The sequence below is a fragment of the Cucurbita pepo genome, chromosome 10 (assembly GCF_057944985.1).
Source record: "Cucurbita pepo subsp. pepo isolate OVF chromosome 10, ASM5794498v1, whole genome shotgun sequence".
Classification (NCBI taxonomy): domain Eukaryota; kingdom Viridiplantae; phylum Streptophyta; class Magnoliopsida; order Cucurbitales; family Cucurbitaceae; genus Cucurbita; species Cucurbita pepo.
Genome location: NC_141807.1, coordinates 18918919 through 18943478, shown reverse-complemented (window position 1 = coordinate 18943478; position 24560 = coordinate 18918919). Strand labels below are relative to the sequence as shown.

At 37.7% G+C, this 24560-nt stretch overlaps 6 protein-coding genes across 7 annotated transcripts; 2 read left to right on the top strand and 4 right to left on the bottom strand.

Annotated features, from left to right (window-relative positions):
- The first annotated feature begins 4022 nt into the window (after nucleotides 1–4022).
- Nucleotides 4023–7475, top strand: LOC111803885 (leucine-rich repeat receptor-like tyrosine-protein kinase PXC3). The gene is made up of 3 exons (XM_023688489.2): nucleotides 4023–4162; nucleotides 4397–6779; nucleotides 6849–7475. The coding sequence occupies exons 2-3, from the start codon at nucleotides 4436–4438 to the stop codon at nucleotides 7172–7174; spliced, it is 2670 nt and encodes an 889-aa protein (XP_023544257.2). The 5' UTR covers nucleotides 4023–4162; nucleotides 4397–4435; the 3' UTR covers nucleotides 7175–7475.
- Nucleotides 7476–8470: 995 nt separating this feature from the next.
- Nucleotides 8471–10780, bottom strand: LOC111803886 (uncharacterized). Of its 2 annotated transcripts, none has more exons than XM_023688490.2 (3): nucleotides 10522–10780; nucleotides 8953–9063; nucleotides 8471–8865 (listed from the first exon to the last, which is right to left on the bottom strand). In XM_023688490.2, the coding sequence occupies exons 2-3, from the start codon at nucleotides 9044–9046 to the stop codon at nucleotides 8717–8719; spliced, it is 243 nt and encodes an 80-aa protein (XP_023544258.1). In that variant the 5' UTR covers nucleotides 9047–9063; nucleotides 10522–10780; the 3' UTR covers nucleotides 8471–8716. The 2 variants fall into 2 exon arrangements, with proteins under 2 accessions (XP_023544258.1, XP_023544259.1); XM_023688491.2 differs by having other exon boundaries at nucleotides 8953–9053; nucleotides 10522–10777.
- A 1869-nt stretch (nucleotides 10781–12649) lies between these two features.
- Nucleotides 12650–14752, bottom strand: LOC111803087 (small ribosomal subunit protein eS28z/eS28y). The gene is made up of 2 exons (XM_023687357.2): nucleotides 14600–14752; nucleotides 12650–13184 (listed from the first exon to the last, which is right to left on the bottom strand). The coding sequence occupies exon 2, from the start codon at nucleotides 13147–13149 to the stop codon at nucleotides 12952–12954; it is 198 nt and encodes a 65-aa protein (XP_023543125.1). The 5' UTR covers nucleotides 13150–13184; nucleotides 14600–14752; the 3' UTR covers nucleotides 12650–12951.
- A 1198-nt stretch (nucleotides 14753–15950) lies between these two features.
- Nucleotides 15951–19090, bottom strand: LOC111804174 (zinc finger (C2H2 type, AN1-like) family protein). Its single transcript, XM_023688890.2, has 2 exons — nucleotides 18723–19090; nucleotides 15951–17325 (listed from the first exon to the last, which is right to left on the bottom strand). Exons 1-2 carry the CDS (start codon nucleotides 18819–18821, stop codon nucleotides 16606–16608), a joined length of 819 nt encoding a protein of 272 aa, XP_023544658.1. The 5' UTR covers nucleotides 18822–19090; the 3' UTR covers nucleotides 15951–16605.
- A 1744-nt stretch (nucleotides 19091–20834) lies between these two features.
- On the bottom strand, nucleotides 20835–22555 carry LOC111804311 (uncharacterized). The gene is made up of 2 exons (XM_023689066.2): nucleotides 21831–22555; nucleotides 20835–21179 (listed from the first exon to the last, which is right to left on the bottom strand). The coding sequence occupies exons 1-2, from the start codon at nucleotides 22482–22484 to the stop codon at nucleotides 21018–21020; spliced, it is 816 nt and encodes a 271-aa protein (XP_023544834.1). The 5' UTR covers nucleotides 22485–22555; the 3' UTR covers nucleotides 20835–21017.
- A 972-nt stretch (nucleotides 22556–23527) lies between these two features.
- On the top strand, nucleotides 23528–24017 carry LOC111804479 (uncharacterized). Its single transcript, XM_023689302.2, has one exon. It carries the CDS (start codon nucleotides 23573–23575, stop codon nucleotides 23882–23884), a length of 312 nt encoding a protein of 103 aa, XP_023545070.2. The 5' UTR covers nucleotides 23528–23572; the 3' UTR covers nucleotides 23885–24017.
- The last annotated feature ends 543 nt before the right edge of the window (nucleotides 24018–24560 follow it).

The window sequence follows — 24560 nt, the reverse complement described above, 5'->3', positions numbered from 1 at the left end:
AAAAGATTCCTAACATATTTACAAAGTGTTTCTACGAAACTATGTCATTGAAATCAAATAAAACCGTTTTAAAAAAAGAGTATTTTAATTTTTGTAACTGCATCCGTCCATCACTAGTAGATATTGTTCGTTTTGGTCCGTTATGTATCGTTATCAACCTCACAGTTTTAAAACATGTTTGTTCGTTAGAGGTTTTCGTATCCTTAATGTTTCGTTCCCTCTCCCGTGGACGTAGAATCTCACAAATATTTAACAAGAGGGAGAGAAGGTCAAAGTTAGGATGGCATTTATGGTGTTATCATGGCACAATGCCTACCTCCATTGCCTCATCACATATATTTTTCCGCTTGGTCAAGTCAACTTACGTGCATCCCAACTAACCTAATAAAATAGTTATTAAAAATCTCGTACGATTTTAGTAATTTGAATAGATGATTGTTATAAATAACAATGTCTATAGAGTCGAGACGGGACTGAGAACTTATTTTATTTTCCCTCTGGTAAAGTTTTTCGTTTATTTTTTAGGACAAAAATGGTTCACGTATTTTACTTTTGTCATAGTGTAAATTGAACTTTTGACCTTTGAAATAATAATTGATATCTTATTCACTGTTATGGTCTAATGCTAGCTATTTCTTGATAGAACGTGTAATTTTTATCCACTATATGTTCTCATTTGTATTTTTAATAAATCTCGAGGTAGTTCAGTACACAAAAACAACACCTACTATTTCAAAGTTTTAAAATCGAGTAAACGAGAAGTACATAAATGAATCGAGACCACATTCGAATGAGAGCGACCATGAGGATATGATGGCTAAGAAAGGCTTAAGACGAATTGAAAATTACTACTTATACCAACAAGGTACCTTCCTTTCGGTACCTTGTTTAGGAAGATATGATGGCTAAGAACTGTACTAGTTTAGGAAGATAAACAGATAGTTTTCACTCTTAAAAGCGATGAGTAAATAACATGATCATGTCGTACAGAAATGTCGGACCAAAAAATCAATCCCAGTGAAGCTGCATAGGGTCTTTCTGTCCAGGTGCAGGTAGTCCGCATCTTCACATTCACCGAGCCACTCTTCGAGACAGTGTCCAGATTGTTACGTCTTTCGTGCGAGTCGAAACTTACCCGACAATGAATTCGCTCAACTCAACACAAAAATTTAATGGTTGGGTTCGGTTCGTAATTTAATAAAGGTTGTTTGGATTGAAAAAAATTTATCGTTCGAACTCAGAACCTGACGTATTAATAACATGTTTGGGCGAGTGGGTCCCACATCCCCATTTGATTTGATATTTTATTGTAGGAGGTATATGTAACATGAATAATGGGGCTTCCCTCCAATAATTTAATTGAGGGAGTTTTTGTTTGCCTTTGTTTGGTTGTGTTTCCTTGGACTACTTGTTCATATCAACCCTACATCAACCTCTCTCTCCTCCTTTTTTTTTTAATATTAAATCTCGAAAATCGAAAACCCAAATAGTTATTAATGATATCTTATGTTTTCGACTCGTTAAGATACAATTATCCATTAACATATAACATTATTCTTTCGAGATATGTTATGTATTTGTAACGACCCTACTTTTTGTTTTAAAGTAAGACTGTTATTGCGTGCATGTCATGATTGTTATGTGCGGAAAACTATCTAACGTGACTTTATTCTATAACCTATTTAGCTGGTATCGTCATCCGTACTGAGGTTATTGCCTTTGCTTGAAAAAATGATAGACATAGGATGACTATTTAAGTAAATGACCCCATTGTTCGGATCGAGAAATGCAACCATATGCAACATGCTTCATGACTAGTGAGACCTAGTTTTCATGTTCTTTGGGCTTTGCTTTCTTTTTTAGGAAAAGTTGGATGCATAGTATTTCTATACACAGGGACATGAACCCACTAGATAGGCTTATTTCACAATCAGTGGGGCGAATGCGCCCCGAGAAAGTCATCGAGGACGATGACTATATTAAGTGGGGGAGAATGTCACAACCATACTATGAAGAGAGTAGGTTGTGACCCTCACGTCATGACAAGCAAAGTTGCGTCCCTCAAGAGACGCCCATCCGGCCACATGTGGGCCAATATAGAAGAGTGTTATGATGCGATCGAGGAAGACGATGCATCATCCAACACACCACCACGCAAAGTGGGCATTGAAGACAAGTTGAGACATAAGTAAGACAAAGACATCAGAATAGACATGAAGACAAAGATAGGCTTGTTGAAGGGCCGGGTAGGACCCCGGGCTTTAACCTCAAAAGTTGAGGTTTTGGAAGGAATTTGGGCATGCAGTTCGGGAGTTAAGTTTGTCCATATGTATACGTACCCTTCAGACCTGACTATGGGCTACCACACACTCATGTTGCCAAAAACCACCAGAAAAGAACAAAACGTATACAATATCATAGTCTACACGTCGTACATCACATACTGAAAAAGTAATTCATGCTTTTGTAACATACAAATGCACGAGGTCTCACATTAAGAATCATGATTGAATGAGGTACTACACATAATAATCTTAAAAGCAGGGTAGAATAGAGTTAAATTGTAACCCTATTTTCGAGCTGGTAGGGTTGACCCGATCAGAAAAATGTCAACTTATGAACCAACCAGAATTTTCTGGGTTTTCAAAAATTCAATCCAACTTAAACCGAACAAAATCTAACCTAACCCAACATTTATGGTTTAGGCTGAGTAGTCCGAATTGGTTAGATTCTCAAGTCATTTAAAGACCGGGTTCGAACGATTTGGTTGAAATTGGATGGAAAAGAAGAAGAAGAACAATAGAAATAGGGGTAGCATGGCATATGTGATGGGGCCTAGTTGTTTTGTTCATACACATTGAAATGATGTTTAGGTAAGAGATGGGTCATTTTTTTCATTCTCACATGGTTGCCTCCTTTACATTATCTTCCTTCTCTCTTGCACATGGAAGGAATATAATCTTAGGCTTCTCTCTCTCTCCTTTAACATTTTTTCACATGACTTTAAGGGATTATTGTCTCATTGTCTCGAGCCTCGATGTAACACCTCAAGGTCACTCTTAGCTAATATCGTCCTCTTTGGACTTTCCCTTTTGAGCTTCTCCTCAAAGTTTTTAAAACGCGTCTATAAGGAGAGATTTCCACGCCGTTAAAAAGATCTCATGATCCACGCCCTCCCCCTTTCGGGGCTCAACGTTCTTGTTGGTACTCATTACTTTCTCCAATCGATGTAGGATCTCACATCTAACAAGTACGAGAAAGCTTTTCAATCCCTACCTCCTATTTCAATCTTCATCTTGACAAAAATTTTCATTTATTTTCATGGGGATTAGGTTCAACAGAATTTTTTTCCCATTTTAAAAAAATAGATAATTTTCATTTTCCCGTCTAATTTTTATTTAAAAAAATATAAAACATCTTAACAAATCCACTACTATTTCATAAAAGAATATAATATAATATTCGCGTTAATTTCTAAAAGCTCAAATTTCAATATCATAAATATATTCGGAGAGATTTTCATGTTTGCTTAATCCACTACACTTAAATGGTGCGTGAAAGTTCTCTATTTATAATCAAATAAATTACAACTATATGGAACTAGTAATAAATGGAGAGAACAATACAAGGGAAGATACCTAGGTAATAAGACAAATATGTAGATATTTACCTTTAATAAAATATCAATATGATATATATAAACTATAATTTAGTAACAAGATGCTTTATTAGCCATTATCAGAGAAGCTACTGTGCTGTTACGTATCGTCGTCAACCTCATTGTTTTAAAACGCGTCTATTAAGGATAGATTTCCACACCTTATAAAGAAATGTTTCATTTCTCTCTCTCGTTAACTCAAGATGTCATGTATATTTATATATATATATATATATCATAATCATTAATTTCCCAAAATCCATGTAAAAAAATGGGGAATTTAGGAGAGAAAATCCAAAAGACAGAACCTGAATATACTGAAATAATATACTAATAAAGCATCTTGTCCCACGATACATACACTAACACTCTCTGCTTCCACTTCCCTTTTCCCTTTTCCACCAAAAAAAAAAAACACTCACAATGTCATTTTCTCTGTTCTTTTTCATCTTCCTCTTGATCGATTTCATGTGGGTATCAACATATCCTCCATTGCTCCTCCAGGTTCTCTTCTAATCCTCTCTTTCCCTCTTCTTCTTTGTCGTTTGATTGTCTTTTTGGGGTTTCCCATGTTGTCTTGTCTCGAATGTTCCTCGGATTACTCTGTTTCATCGACTGTTTTGTTGGGGGGTTTTGTAAATCTGTTCTCCCTTTGATGGGTTTTCTTAGAAATTCTCTGTTTATTGAACTCATTTATGTGGGAAACTGAGAAGGTTTGCTGAAATGTGTTTCTTATAGAGTTTTGAGTAAAAGGGAAGATCTCAAAAGGGGTTTTTCATGGCCTTTTTGTGTTGTTATCTCTCCATTTTTCTTGGAATTCTTTTCAACTCCCAGTTTCTGGGAGCTGTTCTTGATGATGAAATCACCATGTCCGCCATTAGAGAGGAGCTTCAAGTTCTTGAGTGGAGCTCCAACATCTCTGAGTACTGTTCTTGGAAAGGTGTTCATTGTGGTTGGAATCATTCCATGGTTGAAGCTCTTGATCTTTCAGGTCATTCTCTTAGAGGTATTCCAACACTGATTTCTAAGCTCAAAGCTCTGAAATGGCTTGATCTATCCTACAATGACTTCCACGGCGACGTCCCGTCGAGTTTCGCAACCTTATCCGAGCTCGAATTCCTTGATTTGTCTTTGAATAAGTTTGATGGTTCGATCCCGCCCGAGTTTGGTGGTCTCAAGAATCTCAAATCATTGAACCTTTCCAATAATCTTCTTGTGGGAGAAATTCCTAATGAGCTTCAAGGATTAGAGAAATTGGAGGATTTTCTAGTTTCTAGCAATAGGTTGAATGGTTCAATTCCAAGTTGGGTTGGAAATTTGAGCCATCTAAGAGTTTTTACAGCTTATGAGAATGACTTTGTTGGTGTAATTCCTGATAATCTCGGTTCGGTTTCCGAGCTCCATGTGTTGAATCTTCATACCAACAGGCTTGAAGGCTCGATTCCTCGAAGTATTTTCGGTTCGGGGAAGCTTGAGATTTTGGTTCTTACACAAAACAGATTGACTGGCTATCTTCCTGAAGAGATAGGTAACTGTAAAAGCCTTACGAGCGTTCGAATTGGGAACAATGATCTCGTTGGTTCGATACCTCCAGCCATTGGCAATGTCAGTAGCCTTGCTTACTTTGAAGTGGATAACAATCACCTTTCGGGCGACATTACGTCTTGGATTTCACGGTGCTCGAATCTCACTCTGCTGAATCTAGCATCGAACGAGTTCACCGGGGTGATTCCTCATGAACTCGGAGAGCTGGTGAATCTGCAGGAGCTTATTCTTTCCGGTAATAGCTTGTATGGCGACATTCCTAGATCGATGCTCCGGTGCAAGAATCTCAACAAGCTCGATTTAAGCAGCAATCGATTTAATGGTACTATTCCTTCAGATATCTGTAATATATCAAGATTGCAGTACTTACTTTTGGAACAGAACTCAATAAAAGGAGATATACCTAAAGAGATTGGAAAATGTACAAAGCTTCTCGACTTACGACTCGGTAGTAACTACCTAACTGGAACCGTCCCTTCCGAGATCGGTCGTATTAAGAACTTGCAGATAGCTTTGAACTTGAGCTTCAATCGTCTAAACGGACCGGTGCCTACGGAGTTGGGGGAACTCGATAAACTGGTTTCTTTAGATTTATCGAACAATCGTCTCTCGGGCGATATCCCGTCTGAGCTTAAGGGCATGTTAAGCTTGATAGACGTGAATTTTTCGAATAACCTACTTACTGGTTCGATTCCTTTCTTTGTTCCATTCCAGAAAACCTCAAGTTCCAGTTTTCTGGGAAACAAAGGCCTTTGTGGGGCTCCATTAAGCGTTACGTGTAAAAATTCGATTGGTTCGTACACTCGAGATTACCATCAAAAGGTCTCATACAAGATCATACTAGCCGTCATTGGTTCCGGGCTGGCTGTTTTCGTATCGGTTAGTATAGTTGTTTTACTCTTTGTGACGAAAGAAAAGCAGGAAAAGGCAGGAAAGTCTTCAAGAGCTGTAGATGATGAAATCATCAAGGATCATCCAACCATAATAGCTGGAAATGTCTTTGACGATAATCTCCGACAGGAGTTAGATCTCGATGCGGTCGTGAAAGCAACGTTTAAGGATTCAAACAAGCTCATATTTGGGACATTTAGTACTGTTTATAAGGCGGTCGTGCCTTCGGGGATGATCGTATCGGTTAAGAGACTAAAAGCGATGGATAAGACGATCGTTCATCATCAAAGTAAGATGATCAGAGAGCTCGAAAGGCTTGGTAAACTTAGCCATGCTAATCTTTTGCAACTCATTGGGTATGTTATATACGAAGACGTGGCTCTGTTGCTTCATCGTTACTTACCGAACGGGACATTGGCTCGGCTTCTTCACGAGTCTACGAAACAACCCGAATACGAACCCGATTGGCCCACGAGATTTTCGATCGCCGTTGGAGCGGCAGAAGGGCTAGCTTTCCTTCATCATGTGGCTATAATCCATCTTGATATTTCATCATCCAATATTCTTTTGGATGCAAACTTCAAGGCTTTGGTTGGAGAGGTTGAGATATCAAAACTTTTAGATCCATCAAGAGGCACTGCTAGTATTAGTGCCATTGCAGGTTCATTTGGTTATATTCCACCAGGTACTTGCTCGAATCGAACCGTCTTTTAAGTTTTCGATTCTAAGTTCTAACTGTTTGTTCTCGGTTCAGAATATGCGTATACGATGCAAGTTACAGCCCCGGGAAACGTTTATAGCTACGGTGTCGTTTTGCTCGAGATCCTCACGACTAGAATGCCAGTGGATGAGGAGTTTGGTGAAGGAGTAGATTTGGTGAAGTGGGTGCTTAGTGCTCCTTCACGAGGCGAGACACCCGAACAGATACTCGATTCCCGGCTGAGCACGGTGTCGTTCGGGTGGAGGAAGGAGATGCTTGCAGCTCTCAAGATTGCATTGCTCTGTACTGATAGCATACCAGCCAAAAGGCCAAAAATGAAGAAAGTGGTGGAAATGCTTATGGAGATCAAGCAAAATTGATGGGCTCCTGCGTTCGTGGAGTTTACGACGTGCTTGATGCGAAAAACGACTCGAAATGGAGATTGAGCTCGGGTCCTCGACTAAAGCAATTGCTTTGTGAGTGTCCATACATGACTGTGTAGTCTGGTTGTGTTCTGATCATCAACCAACCAGATTTGTGACAAAGGAAAGTATATTATTACATAATGGTTCTTGTGTAATCCCCTTTGAGTTGAATACAGATAGTTGGGAGTTGAGTTGCTCTACTGAGATTGAGAAATTATTTGAGCAATGAAGTAAAGTTGGAAAGGACTGTAGAACATATGATTCTTTACAAACCTTTTATTCTTTAAAAACTTTACATAAATAGAAATGCTTCCACGCCCGGTGAGAAATGCTTCGTTTCCTATGATATTTCACAATCCATTCCCTTGGGGGGCCAATAGATCCACCCCCTTGAGGGCCAGCGCTCTCGCTTGTGTCACAACTTCACTAGAGAAAGTAGGTTGTGACCCCCACACGTCAAGATAGACAAAGGGCGACCTTCAAGTGATGCCCATCCGGTCATGTATGGGTCAAGATTAAGAAGTGTCATGATGCGCTCGAGGACGGTGCATCACCCAACACACCAAGAGTGTGCATTGAAGATAAGTCGAGACATACACAAAGTTCGAGAGAACGAAGCGATACACAAGCTCGAAGAAGGTCGGGTAGGGCCTTGAGCCATAACCTCAAAAGTTGGGATTTCAACATGAGTTTCGACATGCGAGAATTTAGTCTGTCTATATAAAAGATGAAAGCTCACCAAATTTGGTGTCAACCGAAAACTCAATGGACTATGCATGAAGTCGTATGTCTGCTTGCCAAAAAGACATCTACTCGAGAAGGATTGGAAATGGCTCAAAATGTACAGTAAGGAGTGACAAGGTGCTAATTCTCCATCACTCCTATGCCCTGTGGCCTAAGTGAGCTACCCTATGACACATGCATGTGTCACGGACAATACAAACGGACAATACAGGTGTGCTGGTATTTCACTTCAACCCATGTGTCAAAGATTGGATTATGCACCCATGTAATAGTCAAGTCCACCACCAATAGATATGTCATCTTTGGGCTTTCCGTTCTCAGCTTCCCCTCGTTTTTTAAAATGCGTACACCAAGAGTGGTTTCCACATTTTTACAAGGAATGCTTCGTTTTACTCTTTAAATCAAGGTGAGATTCTTATAATTATACAACTATAGAAAGCAAAAGATCTTATAAATCAAAGTAAATAAATAAGAACAGTGTTCATTCTACCTCATCTGAAAGAGACATGGAAGAGAAGTTTCCCATTTCACTGATTTATTCAGAATCAACATCCTGACACCATCAACATAGCAAACAAGCCAATGATGCAACTTAAACAGGAAAAATAAAAAAAGGCTATCAGCTCAACAACAATTCCTTCAGTTCCCCTCATCAAATATGAAGGCAGGTTAGAACTGCTTAATGACTAAGAAGTACTTCCAAAAGCAGAATTATCCAATCAAAATTGTATAAATAGACAACCAAAGCAACATTTAAGGTTCAGAGCGGGTTTTGACAATGAAATTCTGGCGACTGATGGGGTTCATGACCACAGGTGGGCCGGCGGTACGAGGCCATGCTTGGAATTTCTTGTCAGTTTCTTCCCACCACTCGCTGTTTAAAACAGTACTCGGGGTTGTTCCTGAACAAGAAATCCATTGAAAAGAGCAAGAAATTAAGAGAATAGAGCAAGAAACTGCAAAGCCAAATGATGAGGACCGATTGTTACCTCCAAATATTTTCTTGTCAGCAACAAGATTATCAGAAATATAAGCAAATGCAAATGCTCCAAGTGTAGAAACTACTATGTATTTTGCTGCCATCTTCTAACTGCAATGGACTAATATGTTCCCAAATCAAATCAACCATATCATACGCAGAATTACATCAAAGGTTATAAGTTTGAAATTTCAGAAAATATATAGATTTAACAAGGAAACTTTAGCGTGTAGTGTTGTTGGGAACTACGACGTGTAGTGTTGTTGGGAACTACGACGTGTAGTGTTGTTGGGAACTACGACGTGTAGTGTTGTTGGGAACTACGACGTGTAGTGTTGTTGGGAACTACGACGTGTAGTGTTGTTGGGAACTACGACGTGTAGTGTTGTTGGGAACTACGACGTGTAGTGTTGTTGGGAACTACGACGTGTAGTGTTGTTGGGAACTACGACGTGTAGTGTTGTTGGGAACTACGACGTGTAGTGTTGTTGGGAACTACGACGTGTAGTGTTGTTGGGAACTACGACGTGTAGTGTTGTTGGGAACTACGAATCTCCACAATGGTATAATATTGTCCACTTTGGGCATAAGCTCTCTTTTGGTTTTCCCAAAAGACTTCGTACCAATAATTAATAGAGATAGTATTCCTTACTTATAAACTCATGATTAACCTCTTAAATTAGCCAAGGTGAGACTTCCTCCCAACAATCCTCTTGAAAAAAGTACATCATAAAGCCTTCTCTGAGACTTGAAAAGCCTCTGAACAGACTCCCCTTAATCGAGGTTCGACTCCTTCTCTGGAACCCTCGATCAAAATACACCATTTGTTCAACACTTGAGTCACTTTTTTACTATAGCTTCGAGGCTCACTACTTCTTTGTTATGACATTTGAGGATTCTACTTACGTGACTAAATTAAGGACATGACTCTAATACCATGTTAAGAATCACCGATCTCTACAATAGTATGATATCCACTTTGAGCAAAAGCTCTCATGGCTTTGCTTTTGGTTTTCCCAAAACCCTCATACCAATGGAGATAGTATTTCTTACTTGTAATCTCATGATCAATCTCTAAATTAGCCAATGTAGAACTCCCTCCCAACAATCTTCAACACATAGGACTCGTGAAAGTATAAGTTTGGAAGAATCAATCTGAAGCCATTTCAGGACACAATCTCCCAATTTATCAAACCAAACCCCATAGAATTGGATTAGATCGTGATAAGTTTTGCTCAAAAGTAATTCAGCAAGAAAATTCACAATACAGCCAAAGCAACCATGAATAAATCATCAAATATTCAAAATTATGCACATGAACATCAAGCAAATCACGTTGCAACAAAACCGAAAAAAAGAAAACTGAAGAACGCAAAGGAATCAAATTAAAACACGTAAAAAAAGACATCGGAGTGACCTAATAACAATGATCAATTATAGTGAACATATGCCTTCATTTTTCACAACTCTACCAAACGGTAGAAGTACTAAGACACGTTTGAACAGCCTCCACCATGAAATTCCATTTAAAATGAGCACAGAAGCCAAGATTGAGAGAAAGACTGAGACACAGACATACCGATTGAGCTGCAGAATCAACGAACCGTCAGATTGATTCGATTTTCCAAGCGATGAACCTCAGAGGGAGACAGAGAGATTGGGAAACAGGAAGAAGATCGACGGGGAAGGAGGAGAGATCGGCAGCAGGGCGTGCCGTAGATGTGATGAGGAGATGAGAACGAGTCAAGAATTTTGAATCCGAAAATTGTGAAGAGAAAATCGGAAGATTGAAGCTGGAGCAATCGGCAGTTTAAAATGCAGAAATTATGGAAAAAAATTACTAATATTTCACAATTTTCTATTTTTGGCTGTTTTTTTTTTTTTTTTTTCACTATTTTTATTTCACTTTTACCATTTTATTATTGGAACATTTTTATATTTATTATATTTTTTTAATTTCATTTTTCCATGTTTAGAAATTCATTGAACGTATATTAATTTCTGTTTTTGGTGTAATTTATATTTTTTAAAAGAGTTAATATATGGGTAGAAACGTTGAACTGTCTCGTTTAAAAAAAATTATTTGAGCCGTGAATCGAGTCGAGCTGTTTAAGCCGACTGAGCTGAGGATATGTGTGACATGAATGATATGATATGATTGACATGCAAAAACGATGAACTAGCATGAAATACGACCCTCGCGTATGCATGAAAGTTATGATGAATGATATGATAAACGTTATGAGAAATTATATGATATGAAAAAGATGCTAGTGAGGTTGTATTAAATGATAATGAAAATGGAAAAATGTTGAGATCTCATGCATTGTTGTGTGCACATGTATCGAGCTTCACGATAGTACGGACATGATGGTCACTACTCCTAATGGGTGTCCGGCATCAATAACGACTAGAGAATGCTTACCCGACTAGAAAGCGCGAATCGACTGGTAGGTCCATACTCGCACGTGTGGACCATGTGTAGGGAAATTAAGTACACATCCAAATTGCCCGTTAGGATAGCCGTCGTAAGAGATAGGTCCCATATATGTAATTGTGTGTGTTTGCATTTAACCCCGATACGGAGATTGCTTACTAAGTATTTCTTAAAATACTCAAGTCATGTGTTACTCTATGTTTCAGGTAAAGCCAAGGCTCCCTTGCTACTCTATTTTTCAGGTAAAGCCAAGGCTCCCTTGTATGGCTAACGGTGGCGGCTCCCTTGCTACTCTATTTTTCAGGTAAAGCCAAGGCTCCCTTGTATGGCTAACGGTGGCATTGCAACTACGAGACTGTAGCACATGTGTAGGGTAGTTTCGTAATTTGAATTTAGGAGACTATGGGTTAGTTACATTTCCATTTAGTAGCATATAGGTTAGTATAGGGCGTTTCATTTTATGTTATTTCTCTTTTTATTTCAGTTTGCATTAGTTAGTTTATAAGCGTTAGATGAAACATGCAAGACCAAGGTTAATTTTATTATAGTTTCAAATGAATTATTTCTTCATAAAACCCATAAAGAGGTATAGTGTGATATCACACACTTGCAAAAAGAAACAAAATATTCCTAATAAGAGTGTAAAAACCTCTCCCTAACGTTTTAAAATAATGAAGAAATCGTGAGACTGACAACAATACATAGACCAAAACGAACAATATTTAATAGAAGTGAGCTTAGACCGTTACAAATGTTAGCGGAGCTAATAAATGTGCTAGTGAGAACACTGGATCCCTAAGGGAGTGAATTGTGAGATCCCACGTCAACTTTTTAAATTGTGAAGCTAATGACAATACATAACAATACATAACGAAACAAAGCAGACAATATCTTCTATAGGGTGTGTCTTCTATAGGGTGCATGAAAGTGAGTCCACCTAAAACGTTTGGTTCATGTGAAAGTGATATATAGAACCATGTATATAAAAGTCTCAGGTTTTGTCACTATAACCATGTTAGCATAAGATTATAATAAAAAGCAAAGTTTTATAGATGAATTAGGTAACAAGTTTACACAAAATTGAATAAAAAATTTCAAATCAAATCACAAAATGACCCAATTCACAAAGATCTTGAAAATTTAGTTTAAACATTTTTTTTTATAAAAATATTTATACAAAAAAAAGGGGGGATATGAAGAACATTTATACAAAAGAAATTACCTAACTATCAAACAAGCATATTATTCTGTACGCACATAACAAAATGAGTTAAAACAAAAAGACATTCTTCAAAAATCCAAAATTTTCAACCAGTAATTTAATACAAATTAAAAGTCCAAATAAAGAAGGCCCTTTACGTAGAAACCCTAAATTAGAATACTAAAATTGTTTGACAATCCAAATAAAGTTCAAACATTCTACCCTAGAATCGAACTACTGAGATAACATGCCAGTAACCAAGAGAGGGAAAATTGATAAGAGACATCATTCTATATCTAGAGTGTGTAATGAGAAGGATAATCAAATCACCAGTAGCTGCAACACAGAGAACCAAGATCGGGACGATGTCCTCAACGCAATCTCCTTGCTTCTCTCTCAGACTCCAGAAGGGTAAGAATGTCACCTTCCCTTACAGGTCCCTTGACATTCCTCATGATGTAACGATTCTGATCGTCGAGAAACTTGACTCTCACTTGAGTCACCTGCCCTCTTGATCCAGTTCGGCCCATTACTTTGACCACCAAAGCATGTTTGATCTGGGATTCCATTTCTTAAATGAATAGAGGTACGATCTGAGAGATACCTGGAAATGACAGACATAAATAAGTCCTTTCAAGTTATACATTTAATATATTACAGATTACACATAGCAACTACAATGGATCAGGCTGACGAAAAGAAAGTGAAGAACCCCCAACAAAAGCACAGATCATCGTCAAATTTTCTAAGAGATGCCACTAGAGGAAAATAAAAAAGTGCATTCATCCGAATGTATGCCAGGAGAATACTTCTCAACCACAAACTAAAATAATAATCTTTAAATCAACTTCTAGAGGTACATTGTCAGATGATTAGAATAAAAAATTCATATTCTGTCAGAATAAACTTAATGGAAAATGCTAGACAGAAAAATAAGCATCACCACCTAGTAGTTCCTCAGCATTAATCAGAGAAATCCTAACCATCTCAAGCCAATCATGAGGCCTCCTATAGGCCATCTTGGGGCACAAAGTTCCAAAGAATTCAAGTACCGGTGGACTTGGGAACTAGGAAGTGTAGGTACAACAGACATGGCAAAAAATCCGTGTGTTAAGAGAAGCCCTATAAAAATTCTTTGGTTCAAATGGTACTTTGATTGGCGGCCAGGGTAGTCATATTGAACACTTACTATGCACTTTTCAATCAAAGAGACACAAAGATAAGTTGAACGCCAGTAAGGCAATTCTGAGAGAGATCTAACACGGCTTCTACTTGGTGTGCATCCTCATACTTGTTGAATCACAGTTCTCATTTTATAAATGTCATTTGGAGTCATTTAACAAGATTCTATTAGCTCTAGGGCTTCAGGATTTCCGATTTTTTCATATATTTTATCATAGTTCATCAAATTTATAGTCTGCAATATTAAGACTTGAGATTTGTTCTTCATTCTACTAACAATCTAGCCATTATCTAAAACCAGCCTGAAGCAAGCAAAATCCTAATCTTATAATGCTTTGCTACCCTTCGCGGAGCTTTATGCGTAACTTCTACCAAGTCCTATGTTCGACTTCGCTCTTTTCTTCAATAATTTTACACTGATTTAGCCCCAATCTCCAAATATTCGAGTTGATATGCACTATAAAACCCTAATATGACTATACTCGATATGTGTCTCTCTTTCTTTGACCTTACTGAAGTGTTTCACATAATCAACTACTATTTACAAAACAACGGACAAACTCCGAACGAATTAAAATCTGAATCATATTCCAAAAATTGATGACGATAACGATCAAATACAAAAGGCACTAATCGACAATCGACAATCAACAATCAGTACATAAAATAGCAACGCATTAAGCAAACATACAATAGAATATGAACTCATATTGAAAATGGATCAAAAAAGGAAAAGGAAAAACATAAAACCAAAGCAATTCTTCTTCTTCGACTCCACAGAAACGAAAAAACAAAACAGATTAAAAACATAAACTACAAAGACTTCAAGAAACTAACCAGCGGCCAACGATTTTGCAGAGTTCGGATTCAGAATCCCACCGGCAAAGTGTATAAAGCTGCGGCCAAGCAATGGTTTTGCGGTTTTATAGTCTTACCATTTGAGGGTTTTTCTGTTTGTACAATGGACTCGGATTTCGGCTGTTAGGCCCAAAACGCGGCCCAATTTCGTGAACTAGTTAGGGCTTCGATTTACAGAATCTATCCGGCAGTTGCACGTAAATTTAACATAATTGAATTAAGGGTAAATTCGTCCTTTGCGCAAGATTGAGGGTATATTTCTATTTAGTAGTAAGTTTTAAAATTCTAAATTAATAAAAATATCCTTTAATTTTGTACTTTGAATAAAAAAAATATCCATAAAATGTCAATATTACCCTTTAACTTTTAAAAAAAAAATCTAAAAAGTATTTTTATCGATCATTTTATATAAACTTTTAACCGTGTTTCAAAAATACTTTTGAACTTTAAAATTTTTTATTAATACCTACTGTAGCACTATATTTAAAAAAAATTTGTTAATACTTCAATTCAACCGACATTAGAAAGTAAATAATGGAGGGAAAGATATAAAATCAAGAAAATAATGGAGTGACTAACATTCCGAAGTGATGAAAAGACTTGTTTTAGTTGGTGGTTGAACTTTATTAGGGTAGAGTCATCTTGTGGGCCTATTACAAAAACTTGAAACCCTTTGGGTACTGTGTTTCTTTTAAACCTTGCTGGTTGAAACCCTTTGGGTGGTTTCTTTCAAACCTTGCTTTAGGTTGGATGTTTAAACTGATTCATTCAATTAGTTTTGATCAAGCTAATTCTAGAGTGAGTTGTCTTGGAATCTAAGAGTGACCATCGTAGATTCCAAGTTCCATCTAAGAGTCATTCATCTTTTAACCTAACTCTTGGTTGGAATCAATTCGTTAAGTTAGCTTTCTCTGTAAACGTTTTGCAAGGATTCTAGAAGGACCTCTAGTTTTGCAAAATCCAGCATTGTTGGCGCTTATCATTTGGTATCAAAGCATTTAGTCGACATCTTTAGCCGGCTCTAGAGGTGAAACATCTTTATTTCGTTAAGTTAGCTTTATGTGTGAAATTTTGCAAAAGCTATCTATCCTCCCTCATAAATGATTTCCGAACTTTTTAATATTATTTTTAGAGTTAATGAGTATTTTTACAATGGATTCAAAGTTCGATTTTCTCCTATCAGATGTGAAAATCAACTTTAAATTGAAAATTTAAGAATTTATTAGACGCTTTAAAAGTTTACGAGCCTTTTATATTAGACACTCGGTAAAGTTCGATGACTCCTCCTCTTCCAAAACACTCGCAAAACTAATGTATGAACAAAGCTAACTAAGAACTCAAGAATGAATTCAACTCTTCAAACATTCTACAACGATTGGGAACTTCATCTCACCTTTTTTTTTTATATATATGTATAAACTTCGCAAAAGGTAGTCACAACGATCTATTCTATCATGGAATAGTTCGATGAAACAATTAAAGTTGTGCTCGAGTTGGCATTCGTACCTTCTGACGTATGAACGGTCTCAACAGGTAAGATTTTCTCATACGTATGCTCAAGCTCTTGAAGTGTCACCATGATCCCTCTCAATATGCTTGACAAGGGCAACAAGATCGATAAATTCTCTACTACACTTTGGATGCCGATACGTATGCTCAAGCTCTTGAAGTATCCCATGATCCCTCTCAATATACTCGACGAGGGCAACAGGATCGATGAATCCTTTGTGTCCGCTCAAGCTCTTGAAGTACCACCATGATCTCTCTCAATATGCTCGAGGAGGGCAATAGGATTTTCTGATACATATGCTCAAGCTCTTGAAGTACCACCGCTATCTTTCTCAATATGCTCGACAAGGGCAATAGGATCGATAAATTCTCTGCTACACTTTGGACGCCTATGCGTATGCTCAAGCTGTTGAAGTACCACCATGATCCCTCTCAATATGCTCGATGAGGGCAATAGGATTTTCTGATACGTATGTTCAAGCTTTTGAAGTACCACCATGATCCTTCTCAATATGCTCGACGAGGGCAACAGGATCGATGAACCCTCTGCTACACTTTGGACAAGCATCGATTACTACCTTCTTCGCCCCAGGTCGATTGACACCGCTTTCATGGACTTTTTTTACATGCTCGACTAGAGACGAAACCAACGAAAACTTAGCACTACATTGTGGACATTGCTCAACATGTCCATTTCCATTGCTGTTGTTGCCTGTTGCTTTCCATGAGGCTTTAAAAGACGAGGCTACATTAAGGAGGGCTGTAGTCCAATTAGAGGAAGCTGTGTTAGGCAATGCTTTCTTAGGTCCATTCTCTTCTTGTTTACTTCTACTTAAAACACCAACAAAAGGAAAGCCTGCTGGTTCGGGTTTTTTCGGACCAGGACACTTATGATCGAGACCAAAACGGTGTTTCAAACAATGGTCTACCGAGCAGTCCCGGCACTTGATCGTGTTTGAAAACGTTAACGACTCCCTACAGCCAGGTACAGGGCATTTTTTCTTCTTTGTGACTTTTTCATAATTTGAAGGGTCACATTCAGTGTTAACATGTATCTCCCATGTAATGTTGGGATCTTGATCTGGGACGAGACGAACTCCTTTGGCACAAAGCGGACAAATGACGACGGTTACATCCCGTCTATCTGCTTTCGGACAACTATGTCTATTGTAGCTACGATGCTCCAAACAAAAGACCTAAATCAAACCAGATATTACATGAACATTAGCTAACGAAACTCGGTTATTTTTCCGATTCAAATGAAATGGCACATTCACATGACACATAGTATTCAGGGTTCATATGCAACAGAACTTGCAGAAACCAAAATTTTAGCCTGAAATGAAAGTCATGGAGAAAAGATTCTTACAGTTAACATTGAACTATAACATGCATCAACTGGTGTGCTTAAATGGTTCAGAGATAGATTTCTTACAGGTAAAATGGACAAAACAATGCATTAGTACGTAACGGCCCAAGCCTACCGCTAACAGATATTGTCCTCTTTGGGCTTTTCCTTCCCGGCTTCCCCTCAAGGTTTTTGAAACGTGTCTGTTAAGGAGAGGTTTCCATACCCTTATAAAGAATGCTATGTTCTCCTCCCCAACTGATGTGGGATCTCAGTCCACTCCCCCTTTGGGGCCCAGCGTCCTCGCTGGCACTCATTCTTTTCTCCCAGCAATGTGGGACCCCCTACCCATCCCCCTTCGAGGCTTGACGTCCTTGCACATTGCTCGATGTCTGACTCTGATACCACTTGTAACAGCTCAAGCCCACCGCTAGTAGATATTATCCTCTTTGGGCTTCCCCTCAAAGTTTTTAAAACACGTCTGCTAGGGAGAGGTTTCCACACTCTTATAAAGAATGCTTCGTTCTCCTGCCCAACCGATATGGGATCTCACAATCCACCCCCTTCGTCCTCGCTAGCACCGTTCCCTTCTCCAATCGATGTGGGACCCTCCAATCCACCCCCTTCGGGGCCCAGCGTCTTTGCTGGCACATCGCCTCGTGTCCATCTCCTTCGAGGTTCAGCCTCCTCGCTAGCAAATCGCCTGATGTCTAGCTTTATTCTTGAAGATATGAAATCGTGATCATAAGCTGATCAATCGATATCAAATCATAAACGGAGATCTTCCCATGGCAATCGAAAAAGAAAAGCCTATCAATCAAGGATACTCAGAACCTGAATCCAAATTCTAATGATTACAGAGTAATACATTGAAAAAGTTCCTATGATCCAATTAGAACCTCAACTCGCAATAGTTTTTGACAATTCTCCCTTCTATTTCTCCATTAATTTCATGAACAGATTCGTTTGTGTCCTAATAGTAGAACCAGAAGAACAATAAATGCTTCATTCTTCAAGTAAAAGAATCCTCCACGCATCAGATAAACAGAACAGCAAAATTCATCACAGCCTAAAATTTTCATCATCAGAACAACCAAAATAGAGAGAACCATTCGATCATAATCCAAGTCAAACCAAACATAAATTTCTCAATAACAACAATAATTCATCATAAGAACAAACTCAAACAAACCAACACATAGATTCATATAAAAATTTCAAAATGAAACGGAGAGATTCAGGAACCTGGCGACAGCAATCGCAAGTAAAGGGCAAGAAATCGATCTGCTTACAATCTTCCAAGTTGCAATGCTGCCCGAGATTAGGGAATTCCGGGGTTCCCATCCCCAAATCGAAACCGAAATGAACAAGAGAGGGGTGAAGATCGTGAAATTCTGGAGGGAAAAATGAGATTAAAAAGCGAAGAGAAGAAGGTTAGATGGAGATTCCGAGATTTATTGCCAGAAACTGAGAATCTGAACTGAAATTGAAATGCGTCTGAAGCTTTAAGTTTCCGCAGATTGAGAGGAACGCGAAAACGAAAAGCTTCAGAGGAAGAGTCAATTGAGAAGTTTTTTTTGACCCTTCCTCAAATTTATGATTCAGATTACGGAAATTTTAGTCAACAATAAGGAATACATCCATTTTCTTAAAAAGGAAAAGAATTCAAAAAAAAATTAAAAATGTCTTTAAATTTTTTAAAAATTTTCAAAAATACTTTAAATTCTTTTTTAAAGTTTAAAAAAAAAAACATTTTAGGACTTCAATATTACACATTTAAAAACCGTAACCACAGGACGGAGGAGAGGAACCGCCACGAAATTCTCCATTTATTTTTGCACAGATTGGAGATTCCCAATAAAAAAATTTATATCTACCGAACATAATTTCTAAAAACTCAAATTTTAATACTATAATATAGTCTTCGACAATAAAAAAACGTTTGTGTCTATTAAAAATATAATATTAAACAAGACGGTGGCAAAAATTAGTTGAGGATGAAGACGGATAATAATATAATCTCGTCTCTAACTTCATTCGGTTCATTCATCTAACGAGAATTCTCACTCCCTCCCTCCCTCCTCTTCCTCTTCCTCTTTGAGATTTCATCAAACGAAAATTTTCGCTCTGTGAGATTTCATTCATCTAAAGAAAATTTTCTCCGTGAGATTTCATTCATCTAACGAAAATTCTCACTCCCTCCTCTCATTTAACGAGAATTTACGAGAATTCTCACTCAATCCCTCTCATTTAACGAAAATTTACGAGAATTCTCACTCAATCCCCCTCATTTAACGAGAATTTACGAGAATTCTCACTCAATCCCCCTCATTTAACGAGAATTTCCGAGAATTCTCACTCAATCCCCCTCATTTAACGAGAATTTACGAGAACTTACGAGAATTTACAAGAATTCTCACTCAATCCCCCTCATTTAACGAGAATTTACGAGAACTTACGAGAATTTACAAGAATTCTCACTCAATCCCCCTCATTTAACGAGAATTTACGAGAACTTACGAGAATTTACAAGAATTCTCACTCAATCCCCCTCATTTAACGAGAATTTACGAGAATTTACAAGAATTCTCACTCAATCCCCCTCATTCAACGAGCATTTACGAGAATTCTCACTCTCATTCAACGAGAATTAACGAGAATTCTCACTCTCATTCAACGAGAATTCTCACTCTCATTCAACGAGAATTAACGAGAATTCTCACTCTCATTCAACGAGAATTAACGAGAATTCTCACTCTCATTCAACGAGAATTAACGAGAATTCTCACTCTCATTCAACGAGAATTAACGAGAATTCTCATTCTCATTCAACGAGAATTAACGAGAATTCTCACTCTCATTCAACGAGAATTAACGAGAATTCTCACTCTCTCCTCATTCAACGAGAATTAACGAGAATTCTCACTCTCTCCTCATTCAACGAGAATTAACGAGAATTCTCACTCTCTCCTCATTCAACGAGGATTAACGAGAATTCTCACTCCCTCATTTAACAAGAATTCTCACTCCCTCCTCATTTAACAAGAATTCTCACTCCCTCCTCATTTAACAAGAATTCTCACTCCCTCCTCTTTCTCCATCTAAACGTGTAAAATGGACATCTCTATCTATAGATCATCTTCCTCTTCAAAAATAGTAAAATAGTACAGGTTAAATTACATTACAAAATTAATTTGGCTAAATAATCATTAAACTATATATTCTTCTTGAGTTTAATTAAATTCATCATTATACTTGAAATAGTAAATAAACATCATATAAATAATACATCGTTTCAAAGTTCTTAATTTCCATTGTAACATTCTTCTTAGCTTTGATTCTAATGCAAGCGATTGATGCATTCAAAATCAAGCGTTATGCCACCATTGGATTCAGAAACAAAAAAACACAGTTCAAAGTACCAATAAGAATCAGATAGAACACTATCCATGAATGTAAAACAACTCAACAGAAAGCATAAACTATGAAGTTCCTAACAAAAACATTCTTCTCTTTTTGTGAAAACATACCCCAAGCGACTTAAGCATTGACCCTCTCGGCATCGTCCAACAACAATGCCTTCACAGTCGGTTTTGCCAACAGATCGGTGTGCTCTTGGAATGGCGATTTTGTGAAACGAGTCTCCTTCCAGAACTCGGGTGTGAGGAAACCATAGGTTTTCAATAGACAATCGAAGGTAGCCTGCCAAAATGGAAACAAATTAGAACGACAGAATAAATCAAATCCAGATTTCATACGAACAGATTGAACGTTACATAGTTCATGTTCAACATTAAATAGCAAACCACATCAACCCATTTAAGAAAAGAACAATCTTTATCGATGCCTTTTCACACATATTTGCATACAATTGCACGATCAACCAATTCCATGCCATTTAATCATAAGAAAAATTTGATGTTCTCTAATCTAAAAACATCAAAAGCGGTATCCGAACTTCACACATGAATCCAATTACTCATAAACTGTCAAACATTTACAAATCACAAACGTATCTAAAATCTTACAAAAGGCCTACCCAGTAGTTTGATTTAAACCACATCTTCAAGACTAAACTATCCACAACATTCAAGTGAATTTCACATTATTGTAAGAAAATGGATGAACAAACAAAGAGAAGAATCCAAAGAAAGAACAACCCAAATCAGTAAAATATCCATAATAAATCATATATAGACTGCTACACAAAATTTCACAAGGTTCGACTAACTACCAATCTGAATTGTAGAAAGCCCCAAATGACACAACACGTTATAGTAATGGACACCTTAAATTTCAGTCATATATTTAGCATAACAGATGAGATGGATATTGCATCATATTATGATATACCTTCACGAAGTTTCCAAGTGTCTTGGTCGATCCCCGGGAAGAAGTGAAAACATCATCAATACCAGCAAACTGAAGCACCTTCTTGGGAACCCTTGCAGCGACAATACCAGCACCACGAGGAGCAGGGACCATACGTACAGTGACAGAGCCACACTTACCAGTGACCTTGCAAGGAACGGTATGTGGCTTTCCAATCTTGTTACCCCAATAACCCCTCCTAACAGGGATCACCGACAACTTAGCCAATATAATCGAGCCACGAATAGCAGTCGCCACCTCCTTACTGCACTTAACTCCCAATCCGACATGGCCATTTCCGTCGCCGACGACAACGAAGGCCTTAAACCTAGTCCTCTGTCCAGCCCGAGTCTGTTTCTGCACAGGCATAATCTTCATGACCTCATCCTTGAGGCTGGGGCCGATGAGAGTATCGACGATCTGGTGCTCCTTGATTGGGAGAGAGTGAAGGTAAATCTGCTCAAGTGATTGAATCTTACCTTCCTTCACAAGACGCCCAAGCTTGGTGACTGGAACCCATTTTTCCTCTTCATCACGGCGCCCTGCGCGACGTCGTCCACGGCCACGGTCCCCACCCCGGCCTCTACCGCCGAATCCTCTGCCGAAGCCGCCTCGGTCTCCTCCTCTTTCAGCCATGATTAGGGTTTGCGCAGCTGCAAGAGAAAATGGGGGGAGAGATTGGAACTTGGAGAGTGTATGAAGAGGATGAAAACCCTAATGAAGAAATTTATATACGGGGCTACTGCGAGCTTAAGATTTGATGGGTTCACTTTTGGGGGTGTTTGGATACAGATTTAGAATGAACCGCTTTCGGCCCAAATCTAGTTCAGGCCCAACTTAAGAACCCGAACCAGTCCAGCCCATGAAAAGATAGTTAGCCCAATTAAATCTAGGCCCAAACAATCTGGCCCATAATTCAATGAGATTTTCTGGCCCAAATCTAGTTCAGGCCCAGATTAATTCTAACTTTTTACGTTATTTTAAATAAATTTAGGTTTTTTTTTTTTTTTTTTTTTTTTTTTTTTTTTTTTTTTTAAATCACTCACAAATAATATAAACTCATTCTTAAATTTATACCATTATTAATTTGAGTTTAAATTATTAAAATATCAGTTAAAAAATTACCTCGGTGAATAAATTTTTAAACTTTTAATTTTACGTTTAATCAGCAGACCATAAAATCCTTCCAACTTCAATATCATCAATATTTTTTAAAATTTATTAATTTTTCAATTTTGTTCGACTTTGTAAATTTTAAAACCGGTCAAATAAAATATACCCATTAGACAGATAATTAAAATTTTAATAACTTATTAGATAAAAAAATTTAAAAAATAAAATTTAAAGGTCTCGAATCATTAGGGTTTAAAGTTTTCATATATTTAAAAATTACATTATTAAACTAATATTGAATTTTTTTTTTTTTTTATAATCATTTGCAGTAGTGAATATATTTATAAATGAATGAAAATAACATATATTGAATTAAAGTTTTTTTTTCTTTTTTTTTTTTGTTTAAATATCTTATTTTCAGACATCATAAACAAAACCTTAAAAACGACCGTTTTTATGTTTTATTATTTATTTATTTATTTATTTTATTATTATTATTATTATTATTATTATTATTATTATTATAATAGGGCATCCACTTCTTGAACCTCTGCTGTTCATTCTTTTTATGTATCCGTTGCAGAGCTTGAGAAGAGCTCAATTATTCCTAAATGTGGGCGACAGAAGCAAATCAAATGCAGCCGCTGCCGGACCCAACTCCGGCGACGGCGACTGAGCCCTCCCACTCTGGTCAGTCCATCCAGACGCTGGTGGTGGTGCTGGCAGTCATCATAATTTTGGGTGTCATTGCTCGGATCTTGGCTCGCTTCTGCGGCGGAAACCATTCCGGTGGCGGTGGTGGTGATGGAGAAAATGACATTGAAGGTTGGGTAGAAAGAACGTGCAGGAGCTGCATTGACGGCGGCGTCGCTACCCCACCGCCGCCGCCGCCGCCGCCGGAAGCGGCGGAGGAGAAGAAGTGAGGCAGGTAGATTATGTGTCTATTTGTAACCAAAGGGAACTAAAGAAAATGACTCTCTATGTGCTTTGCTCTTAATTACTTTCCATTTTTCTCTAATTTTGCCTCTAAAATATTAGAAATCTCGATCAACAAAATACGTTAAAATATCATTTTAGAACTGTTTATATGATTTGATAGTCCGATCAATCTGAGCTACCCAACCCAACTCAGGGTTTTTATTTTTTTTCGATTTGGGTAGGGTTGAATGGTTTGAAAGTTGAAAATTTGTTTAGGTCGGGTTAACTCGACAAACCCGAAAATAGGATTACAATCCAACCCAACCCAATCTTACCCTATTTTCGAAAAGATTAAAAAGATTTAACTTTGTAACTAATGTCAGTGATGTTGGAGGATGAAAGTCCACATCAGCTCATTTAGGGAATGATCATGAGTTTATAAACAAATAATACTCTCTTCATTGGTACGAGACCTTTTGGGAAGCCCAAAGCAAAGCCATGAGAGCGTATGCTCAAAGTGGACAATATCATACCATTGTGGAGAGTCGTGTTCGTTTAACATGGTATCAGGGTCATGCCCTAAACTTAGTCGTGTCAATAGATTGGTAAATCCTCAAATGTCGAACAAAGGACTCCAAAAGAAAAGGAGTCAAGTCTTCTCGAAGGCAGTAAAAAATGACT